The 25,070-nt window shown below is 52.4% G+C and overlaps 2 protein-coding genes across 3 annotated transcripts in view; one reads left to right on the top strand and one right to left on the bottom strand.

Moving 5' to 3' along the window:
- Positions 1 to 25: 25 nt before the first annotated feature.
- Positions 26 to 13,637, bottom strand: ATP1B4 (ATPase Na+/K+ transporting family member beta 4). Its single transcript, XM_055727527.1, has 9 exons — positions 13,199 to 13,637; positions 10,956 to 11,020; positions 8,079 to 8,241; positions 5,289 to 5,417; positions 4,317 to 4,421; positions 3,854 to 4,050; positions 3,196 to 3,252; positions 2,383 to 2,478; positions 26 to 1,467 (listed from the first exon to the last, which is right to left on the bottom strand). Exons 1-9 carry the CDS (start codon positions 13,635 to 13,637, stop codon positions 1,306 to 1,308), a joined length of 1,413 nt encoding a protein of 470 aa, XP_055583502.1. The 3' UTR covers positions 26 to 1,305.
- The window catches only part of TMEM255A (transmembrane protein 255A), a 28,185-nt gene continuing 16,679 nt past the window's right edge, over positions 13,565 to 25,070 (top strand). For both annotated transcript variants that reach the window (XM_055727537.1, XM_055727538.1), the window contains exons 1-3: positions 13,565 to 13,693; positions 17,845 to 17,987; positions 22,490 to 22,552. In XM_055727537.1, the coding sequence (XP_055583512.1) occupies positions 13,636 to 13,693; positions 17,845 to 17,987; positions 22,490 to 22,552 (264 nt within the window). In that variant the 5' untranslated portion in view covers positions 13,565 to 13,635. The remainder of the gene's footprint in view (positions 13,694 to 17,844; positions 17,988 to 22,489; positions 22,553 to 25,070) is intronic.

A 25,070-nucleotide genomic window follows, 5' to 3' on the forward strand; every position in this document is an offset into this window, starting at 1 on the left:
GTGTGTTAAGAACGGTACCATAGAGTTAATCTTACTGTAGTCGCTTTAATTTTAATACAAAAAAAAAGATTACTTCTTAGAGACTTACATAGATCAGGAAGTGATGGCAGAGTCAGTACCTGGACTAGGATGTAGGGCAAACATACCATAATGCTCTCGTTCCGTCAGTAATTTTAGTAAGTGTGCTTTCCAACTAGCACATTACCCCAAGGTGTCCCATCCCGCTGTGCTCACGGCTCACAGCGTGCTGAGCAGGGTTCAGCACCCCGTGCCAGGGAGGTGCGCTGTGACCAGGGCACCTGTGCGTCGTGTCTCTTGCGGGATGATAAATTGATGGCTTCACTCATACCAGCGTTGACCCCGTAAGGATGAAACGACTGAGCGTTCCCTTGTGTTTTTCTGCGGTGCTGTAGCTGTGACCTCTGTGGAACAGGCAAGAACGAGCCTGAAATATTGGGGGTGGGGGTGGGGTATGTGTCTGACATCTCGCTGTCACCTCTGTGCCTGAGCAGGGGAAGGGGGTGCCGTCACCCTGCCAGCTGGGACAGCGAGGGGAGAGCTTTCACTCCTCCCTGCTTAATAGACTTGGTGAGGATTCCTGGGGCAGAGAGAAGTACTGGAATGAGGAGGAGGAAGGAGGAAAAATGCATTCATCTTCCCACTTCAGAAAGGAGCAGTTGGAAAGGTTCGAGGGCAGATGTTTTTTTGACGTGGCCTTTGCTCCAACGCCTTGGGTGTTCTGAACAAGCCGTGTGAAACGCTGCAGTCCAGATGCTCCTGGTGCCGAAGATCCTAGGAGGCATTTTGAGATCTACCATTTTCACTTTTTAACTCTGTCATTGCAGGCATAATCCAGAATTTTTTGCTGTTTATTATTTTAACAAGAATAGTGCTAATAAACTACCCTCTTGTTAGCTTTTGCCTGAGAAATGCATATAAAACTATGGTAGAGATTAAGGTTTAAAGCCAGGAAAAATGCATTCCACAGGGGTCACTTGTAAAAGACCTTACAAAAATAGTGTTCAGATACCAGAGGGTTTTTTTTTAATCAAAACTGAAATGCTTTTGCAGGTTCTCTGCCCGGGAGATAACTTCTAATTTTTACTAATAATGATTTACAACAGATGATGAAAAATGTGGTTCCACGCTCCATTGCATCTCATTTGTTTCCTAACTATGAACAAAAATAAATTAACAAAAATATCTATGTGCCTGTTTTTCCTAGCAGAAAAAATGCTGGCTTTATGCTTTAAAAAGGAAAAAGCCTCTGATTGACTTAACCTAAGTGCCCAGCGTCTTTGGTGGCTACTTTCCAATGCTAAGTGTGAAGATGATTCGTCCGAGGAAGCGGTCGCTGTTAACATTGTTGATGATGCCTTTCCCATTCAGACTGCACTGAACAGGGACCAAATAATTCCTCTTCACATCTGTAAAGTGCATAGCCACCAGTGGGGATGTGTAGTTGACCTGAAAAGAAGGGAGATTTAAGTAAATTTTTGAGGGAGCAGAAAGCAGGCAGTGCTTACATGTGCAATGAAAATCATTAGCCATTTGTTCACAGTTCCCAGGCGTCTGGGTGCGTTTGATGTCTAGCATGGTCCCTCAGGATGCTGAAGCTGAGCCTTTCTGTGCCTCAGAGGGCTGGGATCACATTGGGTTTTGTACTGCCCAGTGCCTCTTGTGTTGATGAGCCAGGAGAAGTAACACTGGATAATGGGACTCTCCTGTTCTAAAAACCAGTCTGTGGCTTGTGACAGGGAACCCGTGGTGTTCTATTAGTCTGTGTGCTCAAAGGACGTGCAGACCTGACAGCTGGGGCTGTTACTCATCCTCAGCCAGCAGCAGTGTGGCAGCAAAGGTTTAGTGCCTGCCTCATCTCCTATTTCAGCTTGTGTCATGAAGGTACGTTACATCCTAGCACCGTACCATCCAGCACAAACCGAAGCGGTGCTGGGCAGTGTGTTCAGAAATAGCTGCTGCTGTGGGGCTGCTCTGTTCTGAACCACCCAGCCTGAGGTGGGTTTGTCAGGGCTTTGATAGAAGCTCCATCCTTTTCCTCTTGTGTCACCTAAACCCTGGCTTCTCTGATGCCCTGGGAAAATGCTGGTGTTGAGACCTTCTCTGGGAGTTAGCAGAACCAGCCTTAGTCTCCAGATGATAAATGTAATCTTTCTTGTTGCTGGCAAAGGGGAACCGGAGTCCCCAAGGATTTCCCGCAGTTTGTCAGAGACAGAAATAGAGCGCTGTAATCCCAGTGCCCGTGACCTCCCTCTTGCCTGCGTCTGCCCAAAATAGCCAGAAAGCACATCTGCACTCTGTGCACCAGCTCCTGCCCTCTCCTTCCCAAGGAGAAATAACAAGTATGCCAGAGTCCTTACTCACGTGAGTCATCTTGCCATAGTAGGGGTAATACATGAGATCAAATGTCCCGTTTCCAGGGTAGAAGTCCACCGACCTGAGATCGCTCTCATTGCCTTTCTGTCATTGAAAAAAAAACCCAAACAAACCAATGGTACATGCATGGCACGCGGGATGCAAAACACGGCTGCTTTCAGAGTAAGGAAGGAACTTTTACTACAAGCATCTCTCACAGGTCCCCACCAGGGCAGAGCTGTGCCTGCCTGCCCGCAGCGTGTTTACTGTGGAAGCCGGCTGCTGCTCAGCAAGCCAGAGCACAGCACTGCTGCAAAGGCACAGACAAGGGTTAGAGGATCTGCTGCTTGTCAGTCCCCCCCTGCACTTGCCTACTGCTTTATTGCTCTCCAAGGGCATGATCTAGCGGCTGCACAGGCAGTGGGAGCCCTTCCCTCACCCCACGGCTGCTGGCTTGCGGGATGCTCCCCAGGACTGAGGGTACCACGGAGCAGCTGGGGATGGATGTGAGCAGCTCCTGCCTCCTCCCCAACAGCTCCAGGCTCTGACTGGCACCCCACCACCCAGACCTGCAGGCCTGCCCTCAGAGCAGTGCTGGGGAGGCTGGCAGCAGCCAGCAGCAAGGGCCAGGGTGGGAAGCTGGAGACCGGTGGCCACTGTTGCTCCCAGCAGACCAACCCCTGCTTGCACCTGGAGGCGTCAGCAGCACGGGGTCCTGTGAGTGTTTGGGGCTAAGATGAGGACAGATATTGGTGGGGTGCATCAGAAGGAGACATTTGGCCTTCTACACACCACGCTGCTGAGCACGGAGGAAAGCAGTACCTGCACTTTGCAGTCGACGCTCACAGGGACCCCAGCACCAGGACGGTAGCCTATGATCTGCAAAAACAAAAGATGTTCGTGCTTGTACGAAATGCAGTGCCAAGTGCATGCTGCCTGCCTTCTGGAGAGCTTTTCTACATGCCAGTCAGGTTGCTCAGGACAGGAGTTACGTACCCCCAGAAGGAGGGTCTGCCATCTGTGCTCGAGTGCAGGATTGGTGCCTGAGGGCACAGGCAGAGCAGAGCACCCGGCCTCCCTGCAGTACACAGCCACTGCCCCTCACACTTCACACCCTCTCCACGTGTATTTTCCCAGCGCTGAGCCACCATGCTATTAGAAGATTTCAGATAAACTCAATTCTATGAGAATTCCCATTATAAAGAGACTGGGGCCCAGCGTGTAGCCCTGAAGCTCAGTTCCTCCCAGAGAGGGAACTGGCACAAGACCTTCCAAGTTCTCAGGCCTCATCAAATCAAATCAAGCAAGTTTTGTAGTCCTTTTATGTTTTCTAGCAGGTATGAGCCAGCAGGTTTTGGGATTCTAGTTCCCTTTTACCCTAAGCCTGAGAAGTGGAGGAGTTTCAGTCCCTGCAAGGTCTTTACTCATCACACGGGGATGCACTGAAGGAAGGAATGGAGACGACCAGCTTCCTCTGTACCCGGTTCATCTTCAGCAGGATGCAGGGCTGGCCTTTAGAGTAGCCAAACGTTGGATCCTCAATGCCAGAGCAGTTCTGCAGCGCAGAGCGCTTGAACTGGCAAGCCTTCTTCTCCTCGCTTTCATTGCCCCCTTGGATGAAGTACTGTCCTGAGATGCACTCGATATTCTTCTCCTCTTGAACTTTGTCGTCATAAGCTGGTGGGGACCAAGAGACTTGTTAACATTTCTCAAGCCCTGCAGGGACCTACGCTCTCAGACTACATCCATATGCTAAGGGAGCTAGGAAGTCCCACCTGGAAAGGCAAGGCTCCCTCCCACGGGAGCTCTTGTGACCACCCTCTGAGCCTGCCTTTCTGGAGGGGGGTCGGGAGATGCCCAGGAGGAGCCCCCTGCACCCTGTACATGTGTGTATGGATGAAAACAACTTTCCAGCGTGACTCCTGGGGTGCCTAAGAGCTTACCGGCTAGGAAGCGGTGCATGATGTCCACGTAGGGTTGCCATGTGCTGGGCTGAGAGACATTGAAGGCAATGGTGAACCCATTCAAGTATGGTCTGATCATTACTCCTGGAGAAGGAGACGGACCCAGTTAGACCAGGTATGAGTGGTCTGGTCACGGGCTTGGGGTGCTTGTTGCAGGGACTGGTTACACTGCAGCTGGGTTTGGGGCTGGGCACAGGCACGGGAGCAGCAGCACCAGCTCACAAACCAACTCCCTTCCCAACCCGCGGATCCCTCACCTCCATTACACATCCAGAGGACATCGTGCAGGTCAAAATATCCCAGGAAACATAGGAGACCTGGAGGGTCTCAGCAGCGCTGTGGGAAGGTGATGGGCTTGGGGCTACACATGGGGGCTGAGGGGTCCCCCCTGCCCCCTGCTGCAGGGCTGGCTCCAAGCAGGGAGCAGGGCGAGGGGGCCTTATGTTCCCCACCAGCATGAAAACATAGGGAAAATCCTGCTTCTGACATAGGGAAAGGAGTTCTTGAACATCATTTTGCCAGGAATCCCCCAAATAATAATGCGTAAAAGCTGCTCTTGATTTGCATTTTTATTTGAAGATATGAGGTATAAAGGAGCAGCAAGTAAAAAGAATGGGCATCACCTATGAAATGCCTGAACTTGCCCATTTACCTTGAGAATAAGGATAACAATAATTAGCATAATTAGAATAACAATTAGTATAATTAGAATGAATGCTTCACACAGGGCTTTTTAAGACGCCGGATCCTCTGCAGAGAACCTGCAGCACTGTCGGTGCCCTGAGGTAAGCGATAGCACCCTGTGTTGGGGAGGGCTGAGTGACACCGGAGTGTACAGCTCCAGCAGGACTTTACCTGCCGGTAAAAGGTCCCAGTCTCACCATTTCGGTAGGACTTTGCTGTGCGAGTGCCAGCAGCGGTGCCCAAGGCTGGGCTGACATGTGTACATACCTGGCGGAGACACGCGGTCCCGGTACCTGGGCGTGTAGGGGCTCAGCGTGAGTAGCATCGCGTACACGCAAAAGGCAAACATTCCCGCCAGGCACGTGTAAAAAATGAAGTAAAACAGTAAGATCAAACCTGTAAAACAGAGAGGGGATGTTGCTGTTGGCACAAGCAGAACGCGTCCTGTGGGGTGTGTGCTGCAGGGATGCACAGCCGTGCTCGGTGTGGCATCCTCCGCAGCTCTGGATCCATCCCGGAGGTGGGAGCTGGCAGCCCCCTTCCACAGACAGATCCTGGCATTTCTGGGTGCAGAGCTCTCAGCCGGACACGCTCCCTGCCCAGCCCTGGGATCCTGGGATGAGGGCAGCTGCCGTTTGGCTCTGTGCCCCTTCCCAGAGCTGTGTCAGGACCAGGTCTGAGCATCCACCTGCCTCGGCTCTTCCCAACAGACAGACAGGACCTTGGCTCTTACCATTCCCACTCCCTCAGGTGAGGGTGCCCAGTGGTGTCAGCCCATCCGAATTCTCGATGGGCGCTGTGGGGCGATGCTCCTGCCCTGACTCCTGTTGCCAGCGCAGCAGTGACCCCGGCCTGGGACTGGAGCGAGCGGCACCGTGCAGGGGCTGCAACATCGCTGGCTGTTTCACAGCCCTGACATCCAGGGAATGAGTTTGTTTTTCCTCTGGACCAGGCTGATGGCTGAGGATGTCTCAAGAGACCATGGCCTATGAATAAAACCCAGCAGCTCAGAAAGTGAACTGAAGCCCTAACCCAAACATTTCCCAGGAGAAACCAGCAGCTCGGGGGGAGCCCTGGGAACACAGATGTGTGCTCCTGCCATGCTTCTGCCGAGGCTGCAGTGCTGGGAACCGCTGCAGGGCCGTGTCCTGCTGCAGGCTGAGCCGGGGAGGATGGGACCATCACCGCTGCTGGTGGCGCAGCAGGGATAATGTCCAGCGCCGCCACAGTGATGCTGGGACTGTGCCTTCGCACCAGCCTGGCAGGGCTGGAGCTGCCACTGGGGTGCTGAGCCAATGCTTGTCGGGACATGGTGCTGCCATTGTTCCTGTTCTTACGTTTCCCGCAATGCAGCAGGAAGCATCACCAGCAGAGCCAGGGATGCAGCCTTTCCCAGGGGCTAGGGCCTCTGGTGCTGACCCTGTGGCCAGCTGGCTCCCTGCATTTTGGCAGCACAAGTCCCCTGAGACCCTGTCCCTGCGACGGGGAGCAGCCCCAGGCTCTGCAAACGCCCTCTGCCTCACCCAGCAGATGAGACCTGGAAAGTTCAGCTCCGTTCAGCTCCAAATGCTCTCATTTTAAAAGAACATTTTGTTTTCACAGTAGCTTCATTGCCTCTCTCCTGCCCACCTGTACAGGCATGTGAGCGCACACATGTGTGCAGCCAGGTGTATGTGTGTCCGTAGGGGCCATATAGCATACCATGATGCTCTTAGGGTACAGGAGGACACTACAGCGTAAATAACTCCCAGCAGTAGCCAGCTGGGGCCACATCCACACCAGCCTGAGCAAGTCCTCGCACAGGGCTTTTCTCAGCACCTGGCAGAGCCTCCAGAAACCAAACCCACTTCCCTAGGGACCATCACCCCTGTACTGCTCCCACACTCCAGTCTGCGCCTTCCCATCCAGCAAAGGAGCAGCAAAACTGGGCTGCCTCCATGGCCAGCAAAGGGCACAGGGGAGCAAATGCGGATTTAAAGGCCTGCCCCAGACTCGTGCTTGGGAGTTTTCAGACTCCTCCAGCACTCATGGGCAGTTTCCTTTGTTTCTCCTGGCTGTCAGCACAGGCTTTGCAGGAGACCCAGCACGCTCGGCGGGGGCACAGGCAGACTGCAGGGCTTGTGAGCGTGTTGCTGGTGCCAGCCAAGGAAGGCTGCAAACACTGAGCAGCAGCCCCTGATAACTCACAGCCTTACACCGGTGCGATGTGCATGTGATGCTAGGCTGAGGTCGTGGGTTTTTGCCCTGCTGCTGAGGCTACGTGCTGTCAGGAGAGCAGAGCTGCAAAGGCGGATGGCATTGCACATGCTGTGGCACCTTAGTCTTGGTCTGAGCCTGCAGCAGTGCTGTCCGTGCAGCCACGGGCTGCTCTGAACCACCCAGAGCACCTCCAGATGCAGTGATAATTTTTGAAGCCACATGGACATGGCTAAAATAGGGTGTTCAAAGACCCACTGGCACATCCCAGCCCTGACAGCACGGGTGGGCTCTGCTGTGGGCACCGCACCATGTAACACCCTAGGAAGCTGCAGGGTGATGGCGATGACCAGCCCTTCCCACCCCAGAGCCAGGCCACACGCAGGCAAGGAGGGCTGCTCGGCCCTGCAGTGCACACCCTCCCCAAAACACCTGCCCTGTGGCTCAGGTGCTCTTCTCCCACCACATTGATGACCCCAAAGCCACCTCCCCGTGGTCTCCTGACTTAGGCAGGAGCCAGGTTGCTGGTGGCAGCAGGGGTGAGTGGCTGCATCAGACCAACCTGCAGTCCCCACGTTTGTTCAGGCTCTTAATTTCTTCCCAGTACATGGTCTGGGCAGCCTGCAATCTTTGCTTTCCCATCCTCAGTAAACATCAACATCCAGACTAAGGGTAACTTCCCCAAGGTTTTCTGCTTGTCCTCCTCACTAGTTCTTTATTGCAGTGGTTAGAAACATCTGCCCTGGAAATATGGGATGGGGGTGGTCAGTCCAAGCTATCAAGGATGGTCACAGGCAAGTGCATCTGTGGTGAAGCAGAAAAGGCAACGATCCCGAAAGCAGGGCTTGAGCAAGGACCTACCCCAGCTCTTGGCTGTTCTCCCCAGGCACGTTCTCTCCTCTGGGTTCCACAGGAATACCTTCATCTCCCCAGCCAGGTCTGCCCAGGTTTTGCTCCCCATCTCTGCCTTGGTCTCGTCCTTCTGTCTGTCAGAATCCTGGACTTTCTCCTCATGCTTATTTTCCTGGAAGAGTTACAGAACACAACCCCCACACGCAAGCTGAACATCTCATTGGCCAAAAATAAATGCAAAAGCACTTAATAGCTGGAAGTGTTTCAAATTTCCATTTTCCCATCATCACTCTTGAGTTAAAGAGAGGCAGTTTTGGCTGTTCTGACTTAAGATTGCTTAGATCCCAACATCCATTTTTCCATTACACGTACGTCACTGCCATCACACCAGGTACTGTCTCCTTGTCCTGGCATTTACAGAAACCCATCTTTTTCCACCTGTGTGAACATGACCAAGGAAAAGCTGTGACGTGGGAGGGCCAGGGCTGTTCCCACGCTTCTGCAACATCTCTGAGCTCAAGCACACGTTTTCTGTGCTACCACAGATAACAGCAGGCAGCATTATTTAAGAGGTCATCCAGTTTGGTTTTCTTGGCATGTGAGCAAGTGTTTAGTCTTTGGAGAAATCCCTGTGTTGTTATTTTTTAATTACACTGAGTTCCAGGGAAGAGCATCTCCCCAGGTGGTGAGAGTTTGTGTTTTGCCTCGGTGGTGAAAATTCATTTGTCCAGAGCTCAGGAACATGGATCTCTCTGTACCTGTGCCTGGCCAAGAGTCACCTGAGAGGAGACACAGCAGCTGTCCCTCACCGCCCTTGAACAGGCTCTGTGTCTCTACAAGCAGCTGACGAGGTGGCAGAGGGTGCAGACCTTGCTTTGAGCTTGGGGCAGGGCTGGGCCAGGTACCGCTGGGGAGAAGAGGTGATGCTGAGATCTGGGTGGGTTCATCGCTTCCCTGTGCTTTAATGCAAACACTGCTGCAGGGTTCAGCTGCTCCCGGATGGGTCAGGGCCATGCTTGCCTGCCACAGCCACATCTCCCCAAGGCCACCATGCCCATGGCAAACACAGCCTGGCAGCGGCTGCACTGGCACGATTGCCCCGTGTCTGCGCTGAGGGCTGTGGAAATCTGCCGTCTGTGGGCACCTGTTGGAGCCAGGGCCAACAAGCGAGATATTTACACCCTGCAGGTTGCCTTGGGAGAGCCAAGAAGTGGCCAACAGCTTGGCAGAAAGTCTGGCTTGGAAACACCTTGGGATCAGGGGGGATTAAACTCTGCTCAGACACACAAATACTGCAAAACAGTGGGAACGGGGAGAGCGCACCGACTCTAACGCCCAAATTCATGCCTTGGGGATTCTGGGTCAGACCCAGGGGGGCTGTAAAATATCACCATCCCACTAATTGCCCCGATCAGCCCCGGTTAAGGCCCCCGTGGGGCTCTTCTGCGAGCACGCCTGCGTCAGAGCACTGCTGCCAGCAAAACGCCTGCAGCTGCCTGTACAGCGAAGGCAATGCTTGGCTCGGGTCCTGTACCCCGGGCTGGAGCCCTGCCCGAGCCAGGTCCTGCATGGCCACAGCCCTGTACCACACAAGGCTGATGAAACCAGAGGATTTCGGAGCAGAGAAGCAGGAGCCCCAGCACGAGTGGCTGGCAGGGACATGGGAGAGGAGGTGGAGGGGCTGCTGCCAGGACACCTGCAGAGGAGTAAGTGATGGAAGAAGAGGAGGAGAAGGAGTTCTCCTTCCTCCCACTCTCCTCCCCATTAAATAAAGGAGCTACCAGCAGCTGCTATGGAAACATTTTCTCAGACTGTCAGAGTAGCAGGGACTGCTCAGAGGAACTCTGCCAATGTTTAGTGCTGCTTTGGGAATAGCCCTTTGGATTTCACACCAGCTGCAGCTCAGAGGCAGTGAGGGCAGCGCATGGGCTGTATGCAGAGCCCTCACCCAGAAGCTGCTATCAATGCTTAGAGTTGTGGGGGGACATGGGGGCAGCCCCCCATGGGCTCTCACCCAGGGAACCCCACAGCTCTGCCCTGCAGAAGGCTTTTGCAAGGACGGAAAACTTTCCGGCTGTCCTGGCTCCATGCTGCATATCCAGTACTTAATGAAGGGTCCCATCCTGCCAGCTGGGAGAGGCCATGGGGGCTCCGTGGCAGCATAGGGAGGCTGAGGAGGCCCCAGGCTCTGCCCACAGGAAGGAAGGTCTGTGTGGGGCAGACAAACAGCATGGGATGTCCCCACTGCCAGGTCCTGCCCGAGGTCCCTGAGCTAGGGAGCTAGGTTAGGTCTGGATTGGAACACCTCCCCAGTGTTCTACTTCTGTAGCCCAGGACCAGAGATGGCCTCGGAGCAGTCCCTTGCACCTGGAAAAGGAGCAGGAGATGGGGTAGGAGCATGCTGGGGCAGGGAGGGGGCACAGCCATGGCGGGACCTGTTGGGACACTGGACAACCCCTGGCTGCTGCCTGCCGTGGCAGCTGAGGTGACGTTGGGTGGCAAAGCAAAGCTCGGGTTCATCCCCTGGTGGGACCACGCTGTGCTGATGGTCGTGTGTGTCCTGGGGGAGGCTGGGGTTTTTCCCCCATCCTCAACCCCGACCAGGTCAGCTCTCAACGGCGGGTTCCTCCAAACGAAAGCCAGGTATGTGGAGGGTCCGTGCCCAGGTGTCCCTGCCCCTCCTGGCCCCCCTTACTGCCCAGGACCACCAGCCAGACCCTCTGCTGCCCCTTCCCCTCTCAGTACACAGTGCTTATGCTTTGCCTAAGGGATGCAGCAGCATTTCCTAAAGCAAAGTGGTTATATTTATCAGCCACAAAGCAGGTTCTTGGCAGTAGCCCCCGCCTCACCTCTCGGAGGGTGGCCAGCGGCCCCCAAAAGACTCACCACCTTCCAGTGGGGGCTCCTGTCCTGGCCCTCCATGCCCCCGGCGATGGCGTTCCCGTCCATCCCTGGGTGGGAAATGCAGAGAAACATGAGGGCTAGCACTGCAGGAGCCCAGGGCTGAGCCCAGCAAGCACCAGCCCCATTGTGGATGTCATGTTGCCCCAGCTCTCGGGGACCCACAGGCACAGCCCCCTCCCCAGCACAGCTCCCCAGCCCCTATCTCCCCCCAAAAAGGCTGGGTGAGCTCTGCTGCACCAAGACCTTTGCCTGTCTGCAAGGAACCACGCTGCTTTTCCTCCCTACCCTGCAGGACTTCAGCATTCAGGAGTGGGTCAAAAAATAACTTGCTTTCCTAAGAGGGGTGAGCTCAACGCAACAGGATCCTGTCCCAAGCCCCTGGCATCTGGTGCCCTTTGCAGCACCCTGGCAGCATCCTGCCCTGCACCCTAGTCCCCATCAATGCCAGCCAGCACCCTACATGGGGAAGCCAGGCTCTCCGCCCCGGGGAAACCATGTAGCTGTTAATAAACATTGGGAAATCACTAGGGCTTTCGATGACTGCATGTGTCTGTCAATATGTGCTTGTCAGTCACAGTGGGGCCGTGGTTAATGCTTGCAAAATCTCTTTTGCAGTGAAGGGGTAGTGCGAGGGGCAGGTCTATATTTATCCCTTTGAACTGAGGCAGCAGCTAGGAGTGCGCAGCGCTGGCTTCCCCGACCTGGCTGTAAGAGCTGGGCCCAGCCACCAAGAGACAATCCAGAGGGACACCTTGTTGTGACACCCTGCAGACCTGGACCAGGGAATATCAGATTTGAAGGGAATCGCCCTTCAGTCGATTATGGGCACAAGCGGGTGCATTACGGACATGGGGGGTGCGTGCTGGAGTCCTGCGGCTGTGAGGGGCCAGTGTGGTGGGAGTGCTGGGGGGCAGTGGGAGGACAGATCACTGGTGTCAGGCCAGCTCTGCCAGAACCCTGCCAGCTGCTGGATGTGCAGTGGCGCCTGGAATGGCTCCAGCGGTGTGACAGCAGCGTGCGAGGGCTGTCTATCCCTGGCTGTGCCCCACGCAGCTCTCAAGAAATGGTGGGGCTTGCTTCACACCGTCTGTGCCAGCAGAGCTTGGCACCATCCACCAGCTCATTCCCTCGATGTGTTTCCAGTGGGTCCGGCGACCCTTCCCTTCACAGGAGACCCCTGTTCAACGGTGGGGACAGGCTGCCTTGCCTCACTTAGCCCGGAGGCTGGGGACATCGGCCCCAGGCTTCTGCACGGCTGCTCCACGCTGTCCAAGCACCATTTCTCCTTTCCCTCTCCTGAGTGTGGCTGAAAGCCGCTCACCGGCGGTGCTAACAAACGGGCACAGCAGGAAGGAAAAAGGCCTGGCAGCTGCCCCGGTCTGCGGCGAGTTGGGAGTTGGCCGGGGCTGCCGCACACCGGCTGCTGGGCACGCAGGCAGGGCTGGCTCGGCACCTGCGCCCACGGGCCGGAGGGCACTGGGGTGCTGGGAAGGCAGGGATTTAACATGGCATGGGCCATCACGGGCCACCAGCAGCTCCCTGAGGACACACACGCCCCGGCACAGCGGTCACGCTGCCACATGTCCCTGGCATGGAGCGGAGCGGGGAGCAGAGAGCCGTCCCCTCCATCACGAGGGGGCCAGTGCCAGCCCCACTGGCCGGCAGGGCACAGGCAGTGAGCACGGGGCTCCTCCGGTTCACCCCAGGGTAAATAACCGCTGTTTTCTCTGGAGGGGACATGTTCTTTGCCATTAATTGATCTGGGCATTGGTAACTCACCTCGGGCGCTGCTGCCAGCGCACCCTTTCATTTCTCCGGGGAGAAGCTGGTAATTAGGCTCTTATCCAACAAAAGTGGGGTGGTTTTTTTGAAGCACAGATAGAATTAGTTTCTTTTAACTTGATGAAACATGCTTTTGCTTGAAATAATTACATGATTTGCCTTAGCACCTCTCAGCCCCGGGCATTAAAGTGATTTACAAGCAATTACGAAACCTGCTGGGAAGACGCTTTTATCCCCATTTGACAGATACAATATGGAAAACTGAGGTTGAGGGAGGGCCGGCCCCAGCCCGGGGTGCGGGGAGCTGCTGGGCAGCGGCGGGCACCGCCACCGGTGCAGTGAGCTCGGGGCACCGAGAAGCCCAAACCGGGGCCGGTGGAGGCGTGTGTGCCACCAGCACGGCCCGGGAGGGGAGCGGGGGGCACGGACCGGTGCAGCGGTACCTTTGGAGAAAGCAAGGCTGGAGGCGGGTGGGAGCCGCTGGGGTGCCGGTGGGTGCGGGGGGAGCTGAGCCCCTCCGCCCGCGCTGCCGGTGGGTGCGGGGGGGCCCAGCGCCGGGACCCCCCCGGAGAGGGGCAGGACCCTCCCCAGAGCCCTCCAGGCCACAGGCGCCCCGCAGCGGGGGCGAGCGGGGGCTCGGGCGGGCACGGCGCGCAGCCAGGGCCCCTCCCGGTGCGGCGCCGAGCTCCGTCGCGGGCCCGCCCCCGCCGCCAGCCCCGGGCCCGCCGCCGGGCGGGGGCAGCGGGCGGCGCGGAGCGCTCCGGCCCCGCAGCTCCCGCCGCTCCCGCCCCAGCGCGCAGGCGCGGCGGAGCCGCTGCCGGGGCTCTGTCCGCCGCCGTGGCCCGGCGGGCTGCGGCGGGGAGCGGCGGCCGGCGGCAGCATGCGGCAGTCCCTGACTCAGCAGCGCCCGGGCGGCGTTGCGCTGCCCGACTCCGTGGGTAAGTGCCGGGGGAGGCCCCGCCGGCCCGGGAGGGCGCGGGCCGGGGGCGTGCGGCCATTTTGGGCGGTGGGTCCCCGGGGGCGCCGCCGCCCCCCACACCGGCCCCCCCCCTCCCCGCCACGGCCGGGCGCCCGCCGCCTCCCCCGGCCCGCCGCCGCTCGGGCGCAGTGTCAGTCGCAGGGGGACGGTGTGTCGTCGTCGTCGTCCCCGTGGTCGCCGTCCCCCCGGCGCGGGGCTGCGGCAGAGACCCCGGTGGGGCGGGCGGCCGCCCGTGTGGCGCAGCCCCGCGCAGTGGAGCGGGGCGGGCGTGCGGGACCGGGGCGCCCCCGCCGCGGGCTGGCGGGGCCCGGGCGCTCCGCGGCGGTGCTCGGGCGGGCGGTGAGGCGGTGGGCCTGGCGGCAGGGCCCGCGGCGGGGCGCAGCCCGCACACAGTGGCGGTTTTAGCGGAGGGATGGAAGGGCCGGAGCGGGGCCGAGGGGCTCGGGGTCGCTGGCCCCCGCCTCTCCCGGGTGAGAATTAAAGTGGGCTGCCCGGGGCTTGTTGGCCTTGGCGGCTTTGACCCCCAAAGCGCAAGATGGAGAAGCCGGTGCTGTTCCTGTGCCATCTTGTCTGTTTTCTCCTGAAAATCAGGAAGAAACTGAGGTAAATCAGGGCCAGCGCAGAGATACGCATCCCTGTAAACTTCTAACATAACCTGGTGGAAAAGCCTGCTACAGCCTGGCTTTTAGAGCGGCTTATATACAGCAACTAGAATAAGGGGATGTTTCTGAGTCTTGAAATAAAAATGATGTTTCTGAGCGCCGTTTTACCAAAAGAAATAGCCAGACTGTAGTTGGTCTTAATTTCTTTACATTTTTCTCACAGACTTAAGTGCAGTGTTTCAGAGCACCTAGTGTGCTTATGCTGAGGTTGCCCTGCAAGTTCTGAGGTGCCTGGTTTGGGTAAATCACAGAGAAAAAGCTGCTATTGTAGCTTAAAGGCAGAGATAGCAGAGCTGTTGTAGCTCCACTTCTGTCTATGAAGCTGTACCGGGCTCAGCGGCAAAGAGGAAAATGATATGATGGGAAATGCTTTCAGCAAAAATTAATGTTGACCGGGAGGATTTTGCCCGGGCAGCCCTTCAGCACCGGTCGGTGGAGATGCCGTGAGGGCCTATCAGTGCTGGGGCAGCCGAAGCATCCTTGTAGGAGCAGAAAACCACTTGCTCAATATCCATGTAACAAAACGTGTTTTCAGAGAAAGAAAAAATGGAATTGGTGTCCCCGTACAGAGCTAAAGTGGAGGTAATCACATTATGTCCTCAATTTCACGTCTTTATCGCCAATATCCAGTGAAAATATTATAGTTGGTTTTGTCAGGCCTTTGAATAAAAGCTTTTTTAATTATTATTATTCCTACCAGGAATATTGAAAAGCTTTCAGAAATTTTCCAGTTGGAAACCTTTTGTTTCACTTCTGTATTGCCTGTCGGGGTGTGCCAGTTGTGAGCTAGGAAACAATGTAGAAACGGAAGAGTGGAAAACATGGTGGTCCTGAAACAAGTTCAGAATCCATAAACAGTGTGTCAAGCTGCTTACTTCAGTGTTTTCCTGCAGCAGTGCTCATACAGGGCACTCTCGTTTTGAGGAAAGTGGCACATTTTGCAGGTTTTTTCATGGTAACTTTTTGAAGCATCTCTGATGGAAACGCAGCAATAGGGGTTTGTGTGTGTACCGCCCCGCTGGTGTACCCATGGTGTTAACTCGAGCGTACTCTGCAGGGTGGCTGTGCATGGCACACAAACATCTGCACACCCACACAGCCTAGCTGTAAAGAGTTTAAGCTGTGTAAGGAACATATGGCTGGTTTTACTTATCTTCTGCTCATTTGCCAGCCAAACCATAGAATCAGCCAAATCAGAAGTCTGGTAATCTACCATATGTGTAAGCAAGACAGGTTCGTTCTTTCCTTTCAGAACTAAACTATGTACAAAGTAGCATTTTTTTCTCTGGTTTCTAAAGTTTTGTTCAGCTAAACCTGTGGTCCTAGTACTTTGGAATTTTAAAGCATTTATGTGACACTTAAATTTCAATGATTATTACATTGTGTGGCACAAGCTATAGTATTTGGGAGGCAATACATACAGAATGGCATAATATATTGATAAATTTGAACTCTTCAGAAGTCTAGATTTTATATTATTAACTTGTTTGGCATATTTGGGAAAATAAAAATATTAACCCCAAATGCAACCTGCAGCAAACAGTTGGGTACCTTTAGCTCCATCCTGTAAAAAATGTCATGAAAAACTAAGGATCACTGATAAAAGATCCAGCCTAGATCTTAGGGTTCTCTAGCACTTATTTTATTTTGTTTGAAATTAGTATCTGTCTAGCTATTCATTCCAGCTAAGGACTAATGAGTTGCTAGGCTCCTTGCTTTTAGACCCAGTAATGTCCTAGTGGTGCAGTCACAGCTGTGCTCTGGGATATGAGCAGGTTTGTGAGTGGAGGGTTTTCCTTCCAGAGACATGGTCATGTGTCTTTTCTTTATAAACCCCTCTTGCCTTTCATCTCCTTGTGTTGGGCTTTTAAGCCCTGAGTTTAGGACTGGTCTGTTATTTCAAGCTCATCTGGTTGGCATGGGTGAAATGATCTAGCCCCATGCCCTTGGCAGCTGTGCCAGCCCAGATCATGGAGCAGCATGGGAGAGGGAGTGCTTCTGCCAGCAGCACGGCTGGTGGTCAGGCTGGAGGGCGGTGTGGGAGCAGCAGGGAGCTGCTGCACTTTTCCCTGGGGAGAGCTGTCCCTGTGGAGGAAGGGAGACAGTTTGTACAGCATGTGTCTGTATGGCTGCCTCGGAAAAGCTGTAAGGATTAAAAGGTCTCTCTAGCTGTGCTGCAAATATGTGCAGACCCTAAAGAAGTGCCTGTGGACAGCTGAGGTGTACACCTTCAAGACAGAAAGATGCCCAGCAAGGTCGGGTGCGCTCTTTCCAGATAATTTGGACAAGGAGGTTGTGCTTGGCTTGGCTGAGTCTTTCCTCCTGGCCTTTCTGCAGGAATTTATCTCGCCACATACAGGCTCTCAGGGAGCCCCTGACCTCCTTAGCTGGGGTTCCTAATGTGGTTTGCTTTAGGGAATAGGCTCAGCTAGGGTGGAAGCAGCTCATTGCTCGTGGAACATGTCCCTGCCCTTCTCTGAAACACCCTGAGAAGTGCTGGTAGCATGCATGTCACGGGCGAGCCTCTGGGGTGGGAAACACCTTTGCCTGTTCATGGGGATGGGATCCAAGACAGCCCCAGCAGCCCACAGGGAGCACGGCAGGGACCATTACAGCCTGTTATCCTACCAGCTGCTCTTGTAGGTGCTGGGTCATGTCTACATAATGTATGAAATATAATCAAAAGGATTGTCCCACAAAGCTATGCAAAGATGGCAGAGCACACATTAAATAAACGTGCCTAAAGATGTTGCTGAACGTAACGTTGCAGCCAGCTTTCCTCTTGGCTGTTGGAATCAGTATTTTATATTTATGCTCATTTGGGAGATCTATAAATATATAAAAGGAAAAAAAACCCATGATCAGGCAGCTGTAGATGAGTTTCACTAATCCACAAATTCATTATTCAGGCATCTAAAAATACCTGGGTCCTTGCTGAATGTAGAGGATGATACTATATGAGGAGGAGAAGTGGCTGTTACTGGTGATTTCACATGGAAAATTATGGATGCCCTATGACATGATTGCAGCCCAGATTTCCCTCCTCAGAACAAGTGGCATACAGTGTGGTTATTTAGCTTGCTATAAGTAAACATATCAGAAAACATATAAATGCTTAATGGTAATATTTCTCATTAGTTCAACTGCCCCAGGCCAGAGGGGCTGGGAGGCTTCGATGTATCCAAAGGAGCTTTGCAAAGTTACAGTTCTTAAGGCTCTCTTCATCTACGTCAGAGCGATGATAAGTAAATGTGAATTCAGATGCCCTAGTAACGCTTGATAAAGCATGTTAGTGAAGGTGAAAAGTGACAGCCAAACCCAAAAATACTCTCAAGTTAGAAGAAAGAAAATTCTCCACAATGTAGCTGGTAGTGGGAGGAGAAATTTGCGGTACTGTGACTGTCCCCAGATGGAATCAGCAAATTCTGTTGTGTATGTGTGTTTTTAGGGTCGTTCAATAGAAGAAAAAGAAATTCCCTCTACGTAACTGTGACTCTCCTCATTGTGTCAGTATTAATTCTAACGGTGGGCCTAGCTGCTACAACAAGAACCCAAAATGTGACTGTTGGAGGTTATTACCCAGGGGTTATTGTAAGTATAGAACTCCTAGGTAGGTCTAGAAAACTTATTGCCTACAAAATCCCTTGTAATGCTGCAAATGTTATAAAGGGTGATCTTGTCCTGAATATTATGCTCAGCTACTTCATTGCCATTTGATTTAATTTTTTTATTATTATTTTGCACCTGCTGCTCATTCCCATGCAGAAATCCCATCCAAGTGGCAGCTTCCTCTGAGCTTAGGTAATGACATGCTTTTGAGTTAACAGCGAGACAGATAAATAGGTCTTATGTCAGTCAAAGCAACCTTAGAACTTCTTTGTTTGCATACGTCACATTAACCCCAGGCAGAATTAAGGCAAAGGAGGGCCATAGGTGCCAAGAACAGTTGAGAGACCAGGTCTTGAAATGCTGTTCATGAAAGTTCATTTGCAGAAGTGTTTAACAATTCAGAGTTCTTGAATGAGGAGAAGCACATTAGCATAGCTGTGGCAGCCTGCCAGGGGAGCATGCAGATCAAAGCAGCTAGCACATCCATTTCTTCTTTTCTGTTATCAACAGATGAAAATGGGAAAGGACAATCTTGTAGCTTCATATAGCTTAAATTAGAGAAGACTGATGGTGCCCAGCCTTCTTGCCAGCAGATGTATAATCTCCTGCAGAAGCATAAGGGGCAAGTACATCATTCCCCTCCCGCTATGCGCAGAGGTCTAAAACTAGCTGGAAAGCAAGGTCTGTTCCGGTGCGTGTCTGAGATGTGCTCAAAAAGAAGCCCAAAAAGGACTGAGCCAAGTTTGGGGTCTTAGCAGGTTGAGCGTAACTGCAGACCCCCAGCTAGAGGCCCCTGGTGTAGCAGTGTGGAGTGCTCTGCATTTAGGTTTGAAGCCGTGAAGTCAGAGGCTTAAAATCAGTCCAGGTAACTAGGTGGAGATTTGTTCTTGCCTTATTGTGGTTTGATTTATTTGCCACACATTGCTATCTCAAGGACGTTTATACTTCTCTGTGGACAAGCTCTTCTATGACTGAAGAAAGCCCCTTTCCAGCCATTAGAGTGGAACACTGTTAGACTCTGGTTTAGGATTAGTTTTCTGGCTTGTCCCAGTAACTCCTCCGTTTAGGCCTGATCTTGTTTTAAAGAGAATTATAGAAGGAAGATGTTGAGAAAGGTGACAGGCTGGCTTCAAATTCTCCACACTTAGCATGTGCTCCGTCAGCCTGACTTGAACATTGTGCTTCAGAGCAGGTCCTGCAGACTGATGCAGATGGGTAGAGCCTGTTGTTCATGTCTCCTTGACATCTCCTGTGCTATTTATGCTCTGGGAATGTCAGCATCGCTCACGCTTTTCTAAGATTCAGTCTACTGAAGGAATTAACAAATTCCTGGACTTGGGAAGGGTGTTGAGTTACTTTATTCAGAGGCACCCTGACAGTGTTTGTCACCAAATTCCGTCTCTGTTAGTTCATTAATCTGCTGTATGGAAATGTGTGATGACCTCGCCTCTCTCCCTGCACAGGAAAACATTTCAGTGTGCTGCTGGATGCTTTAGCAGGTGCTTAAAATAGCTGGTGTTTCGTAACAAGCTGGGATTTCTCCCTTTGTTGTGGAGAAAGGGCTTGCTGTGGTGATGGGTACTCAGCGAGTTGTCCCCAGGCTGGTAGTTTCTACAGCCCTGAAGAAGCAGGTCCTTGCAGGTCTTGCCATCCAGAACTTCACGTGAATGTTAGGCCTGCGTGCATCCCCATCAGGGGTTTCTGTGCACCGTTAGAGGTGCACCACCGTTAGTCATGCTCTGAGTACCCTGCATCGGTAAGCAAAAGATAGAGACAGAAGTCTCTTTTGTGTGCTGGGTGACTTCTCCATTTGTGGACCAGATCCGTGGGTGGGATCATCTTCTGGGACATCAGATGTCTCAACACTGCCGTGCCTAATGCACTGTTCTTTCCTTCTTTAACTTGTGTGTCTTGGGCAAGCACCTCTTGTGCAAGGACGAAACATGAAAAGAGTGGCTGTCTGATGTGGGGGACTGTCTTCCCAGGCCTCTGCTCCCAAGGAAGGACACTGGAGACCTTCCACACATCAGTGGGATTTTGTTTGGTTGGTTTTTCTGGGGGGTTGTTTTTTCTTTTTTTTCCCCCCAAACAGTGCAATTCCTCATTGACACAACTGGAGGAGCTGAAGCAGAGGGTGCAATGACATGTCCTGTAGCCAGGCTGCCTTCACCCTCCTCTGTGACCACGACACCTTCACGACTACATCTGTGAACACCGCAGCTGTACCTCTGGGTAATGTCCTTACCTGTGGCTAGATGACTGAGCTGGGAAGCCCAGAGTGTAACAGCGATGCTCAGCAGACAAGAGTAACAACCAGGTGCAGAGGGCAAGCACCCTTATGGAAGCGAGTCTCCAAGATATACCAGCTTCCAGCATCTGAGTAAATGAGTGACCTTTCTTAGGTTTTGACTGGCAAACCTCTCCTGCAATGGTTCCTTGTCAAGCGTGTTAGCCTGGGGCTTTACTCTGGAAAATCACGTTCATTTTGTGTCCTGTCCTCTTTTCAGACAGATGTCCCAGGGGATCATATCCACCAGAAAATAAGTGATACAACTGATGCACATTACTAAGATCTCTTTGTTCCATCCGTCAAAGAAAGGGTGGTTTTCCCATTAATGCAGTGAGAATTCCTATTAATTAATGAAAATCCACTGATTTATTTGGTCTTCACCTGTTGGATGTACAGACTTGCTCTAATTTCTTCTTTTTGAATTATCTTAAGTATTTCACCTTTTGGTTTGAAGCTGCTTCAAAACACCACGTGGACATTTCTCTTAAACGTGTTGGATCAAGCTCAAAGGGCACAAAACATGTTTCTTGAGCATTTGCCTTAGGTGTGTGTTGCTACACAACTTCCTTACTGCTGAACATCACCAGACTGAAAATAACACCCAGATCCATGTTGCTGTTAATGCCTGGATCCCCCAGGTTTGGGGACTGGAATTGAGCTGTAAAACTCCTGTTACTTGGGGAAGGTGGGGGTTGTTGCTTGCCTAAGCTGAGCAAAGTAATAAGCCCAGAAGGATTGGCAGATATGTTTGGGGCAGTTCAGCAGTGCTCCTGGCTCTGCACCCTGCCTGCCTGCTGCCCCAGTGTTAAGCAGCACTTGGCGGCTTCGTTGCTGTGCTTCCCACCGTGGTAGTTTGTCCCTGATGTGGGGACAACGGTCTCCAAGAGCTCAGAGTGCAAGGCAGGCAGACGGGAAGCAGCAGCCTGAGGCTGCTCTGCTCTAATCCTGCCGTTGGAGCCAGCAGCCCTTGCTGCCTGTGGCACTGCACCAAATGGTACTGGGCTTAAGCAGAGCAGGGGAAGAATCAAGCCCAACTTTTCATCACATTTATGTCTGCTGATCTCTGCACCTGCCTCTGCTTGTTGGTATCGGATTTATTAAACCTTTGTTTTCTGTTTCTGGATCTTAAAGTATTGATTCCAGGTTAGTTGACTCATTCTTGAATCACTGCAGCTTGTCTCATGCCTTATTCTGCTTCCTGAGGAGTTGGCCAGTTATTTGGCATCCTCACCCAGATCTTTACTGCCCCCCTAATCCATTGACTGGATTTTTACCTGCTTAATATGACCAGTCCATCTGTAGGACTTTTCCAGCATTTCTCATTTTGCTGACCCATAGAAGTGGGGTTGAATATGCTCTACACTGATCAAAGACCTTTCTCAGTGTGACACAGAAGTACTTCTGCATCTGCTCCTGCAGTCCGTGGTTCCTGGTTGAAGTCCCTGTTTCTGGCCTGGCTGAGGTGTGCTCTGTCCTAGAAACTTCTATTTAGTGTAGCTAAATAGCTTAGGGCTATGGAGAAAGGAGGTGGGAAATTGCACTCCTGGCTGACTTCACTGAGCTGAAATAAGAACAGTGTTGTCAGTTAACAGCGGCAGGAAAAGATGCTTTTGCTGGAGTAGTTTATTCTGTTGGCTGGGCTGGCGTGAGCTCTTCTGGTAGAAGACCCTGTCGATGCATCCTCACCCCTGAAAATGAGAGAGGAGCAAAAGGCGGCAGAAACCTGCTAAATTTTCTCAAGTATATTTCTCCCCTATTTTATACTTCACGTCAAAAGACTCTCTGAGGTGGTTGCTCACACCCTTGGTGAGGTTGCAAAAGCCTGGTCCTGCACATGCTAGTGATGTAGCCCTGCTAGGTTTGCATCTGGAGGCTCCTGAGTGTTCACAGGGTTGTTTCAAGACAGCAGCACATATCCTCATCCACCTGCCATTTCTCAGCATCATTGGGGAGGGGATGGAATTCAGAACTCATCCTTTTGGTTTCTACACACGCTTTTAGTGTCATTTAAGGGGTGCACTTGCTAGTTTCTGCTAGTGAGAGACTCCACTGATTCCTTGCTGAAGGAAGAGTGCTCACACATCTGCAGTATGTTCCTTTGCTGCTTCTGGATTTAATTGTGTTTGTTCTGTCTGTATGTAAAATATGTTGGATATCATCCTGATCTAAATGCTAACAATATGTTGTTTTGCAGCTTGGTTTTGGGTCATTTCTTGGAATAATTGGATCAAACTTGATAGAAAACAAAAGGCAAATGGTAAGTTCATTATAACAACTTTTTTTTAAAAAGTGACAGTAGTTCAAATTTTGTATGTAAAGAGTATTGTTTTCCTAACTCTCCCAAGGTAGTGTTGCATACCTCTTTATAACTAGAGATGGTTTCTGGCAGCCCAGGAGAACAAGGCTGTTAACCCTGATATTTTCAAATAATAATAAAAAAACCCAAAACCAAAACACTCAAGGTAGCACAAAGTGGCTATACACAGTCTCATTGAACCCGGTGGGATTTTTTTAAAAGGGCTTGACTTTGCGTGTTTGGAGTTTTCAGGATAGTCAGTGCTTCACCGACTCATGCCCAGAGCTTTTCCTGTTGAGCTGTAACAGTATGCAATACATAATATGATAAATAACATAAACATAATACATTTACTTAAAATCTTTTAAAATAAATCAGAGGCTTGGAGCTCTGCAAAAATGGCCACTTTCTATTCTAAGCAAAGGACAGAGAAGAAGATCAAGCAGGTGGTATAACAGCCAGCCCGGAGACTGGAGGTGAAAACCCTTAAAGGGCCCAGCAGAAAGTCCTTCCTGAGGACAGGAGTGCTCAGGGCTCTCTGCTCTAAATATGTCTAGAGAACAAGTCACTCAAGATATGGCCATGACAAAAAGCATGAAGGCTGGTGTAATTGAAACACAACCAACATTTCCAGTGTTGCTGATTAACGTGTGTTGCTGGTCTTTGTTTCCAAACACCTCTTCAAGTAAGAAGGAAACCCCAAAAACTTTGCATGCTGTAAAGCAGCAGTTGAGGACCTGAGAAGCACAGAAGATGCTGGCTAGACCAGATGTGCAGACCACAGCACTCGCTGGTTCCCTCCTTGTGCTGTAAGGAGGCTTTTATAGGCTGGGGCTGGGCAGCCGCTGTCTGGGCAGGTCTCTGGTGTCCCATCCCATGGGAGCAACATTAGGAAGAGAGCAGGTGGGCGGTGAACATGCAGATAATACAAACCAGATAAGGCCAGTGCTTGATACGATATGATCACAACCAAGCTTGTGCTGGGGTGGGAGGGGGGTCTCCCTGTGCAGTGGGGACAAAGATGGCCCAGATTATCCCCTCTGGCAAGCACAGGAGACTTGTGTGGGCCTGCCTGGATCTCTGATGGCCCCTAAATGTGTCTTGCAGACACTGTTTCACAAACCCCTCATCTTCCTGCCTGCGCTTGAAGGTAGAGGCTGGCTGGAGTGCTTGGATGTGTCAGTAACAAGACTTAGGGTGGGAGGAAGTCTTTTGGGAGAATTTATCAAAAGGTGTGAGTAGAGAGAGATCAAAAGAAGATGGTACCTGAGGCAGTCCCGGCAGGCTGTTCGAGCCCAGTCTTTCCTAGCCTGTTTTCTCTGCTTTGTTGCATATGCCTGGCTAGAGGTAGCATGTGAGGGAGGTGCAGGCCAGCTCCCGGAGTGCCCTGTGGGCATGCCTGTCTCTGCCTGGCTCTCCTGGGAGAGTGGCTGCAATCCTCCTCCCCAGTGGCTGCCCCATGCTTTGACAGCAAGATCCCTCCATCCTTCCTTGTATGAGGTTGGATAGGGCCAAGGGGCAATCATGCTGTCCCTGCAGCCTGTCCTGCTGGCCCAGCACTGCTGCCTGCTTTTGCAGAGATGGAGCTCTGCGGGGGGCTCAGGGATCAGGTTAGCAGGGTCTGCTGCTGACGGAGGCTAAAGTACATTTGCCAAGCTTCAGAGTTGGGAGAAATATCTGCTTGCCCTGATCCAGAGGCTGGGCTGGGCTGGGCTGCCTTGCCCTTTGCTTTGCAAATAGCATGCTCCCTGCAGAGCAGGGTGAGGCACAGCCTGTAGGAGAGGAAAACTGCCTTTCACGCAGTCGGTCATGGTGCGGGGGAGGTGGGTTTCCCAGTGGATGTTTTTTATTGTTTTCACCATGGCTGTGCAAGAGCAAGATGTCCTGGTCGTTTTGTCCTAGCACGGTTTCTAAGCCTCTTACTCATCCATGTATCAGCAGCATGTCAGGGTCTGGTTGAGCAATGACCATGTTACGCCAGTCCTGCATTCCTCACAGGATTGTCTGTGAGTGACAGCATGGCTCTGACTTGACATGTTTGTTTATTCTGAAGAGCCCTGGTTAACCCATGTTTATTCTTTTCATATCTCTATTGTTTTGTGCCCTAAAAAGCAGGCATGACCCAGCTTTGCAGGGACTGCATCGCTGCTGCCTCAGTTGTCAGCTAGTATGTCTCTGCTCTGACCACAGAAAGGACATGCAGTAGCTGTCACTTATTGTTCCCATGCTTTAGCACATCCCCTCATTCCCCAGGAGCGCTTTACAGTGGCAGCTTTCTCCATTACATGTTTCCATAATGCCACTGGCAGTGCAGGATTATTGGTTTTTTTATTTTCTGTGAACATCCCCAGTGTCCTAGTTTGCTAAAAGGCAAGCTCGGTTACGCAGTTGCTCCCTGCCATCACCAGGAAGAGATAAAAGCAGCTTCTGCTGCCATGTTCCAGTGCGTGTTTCTGCCCATGAGGTGGCTGGGGAGCGT

This window comes from Falco cherrug, chromosome 15 (genome assembly GCF_023634085.1).
Source record: "Falco cherrug isolate bFalChe1 chromosome 15, bFalChe1.pri, whole genome shotgun sequence".
In the NCBI taxonomy this organism is placed as follows: domain Eukaryota; kingdom Metazoa; phylum Chordata; class Aves; order Falconiformes; family Falconidae; genus Falco; species Falco cherrug.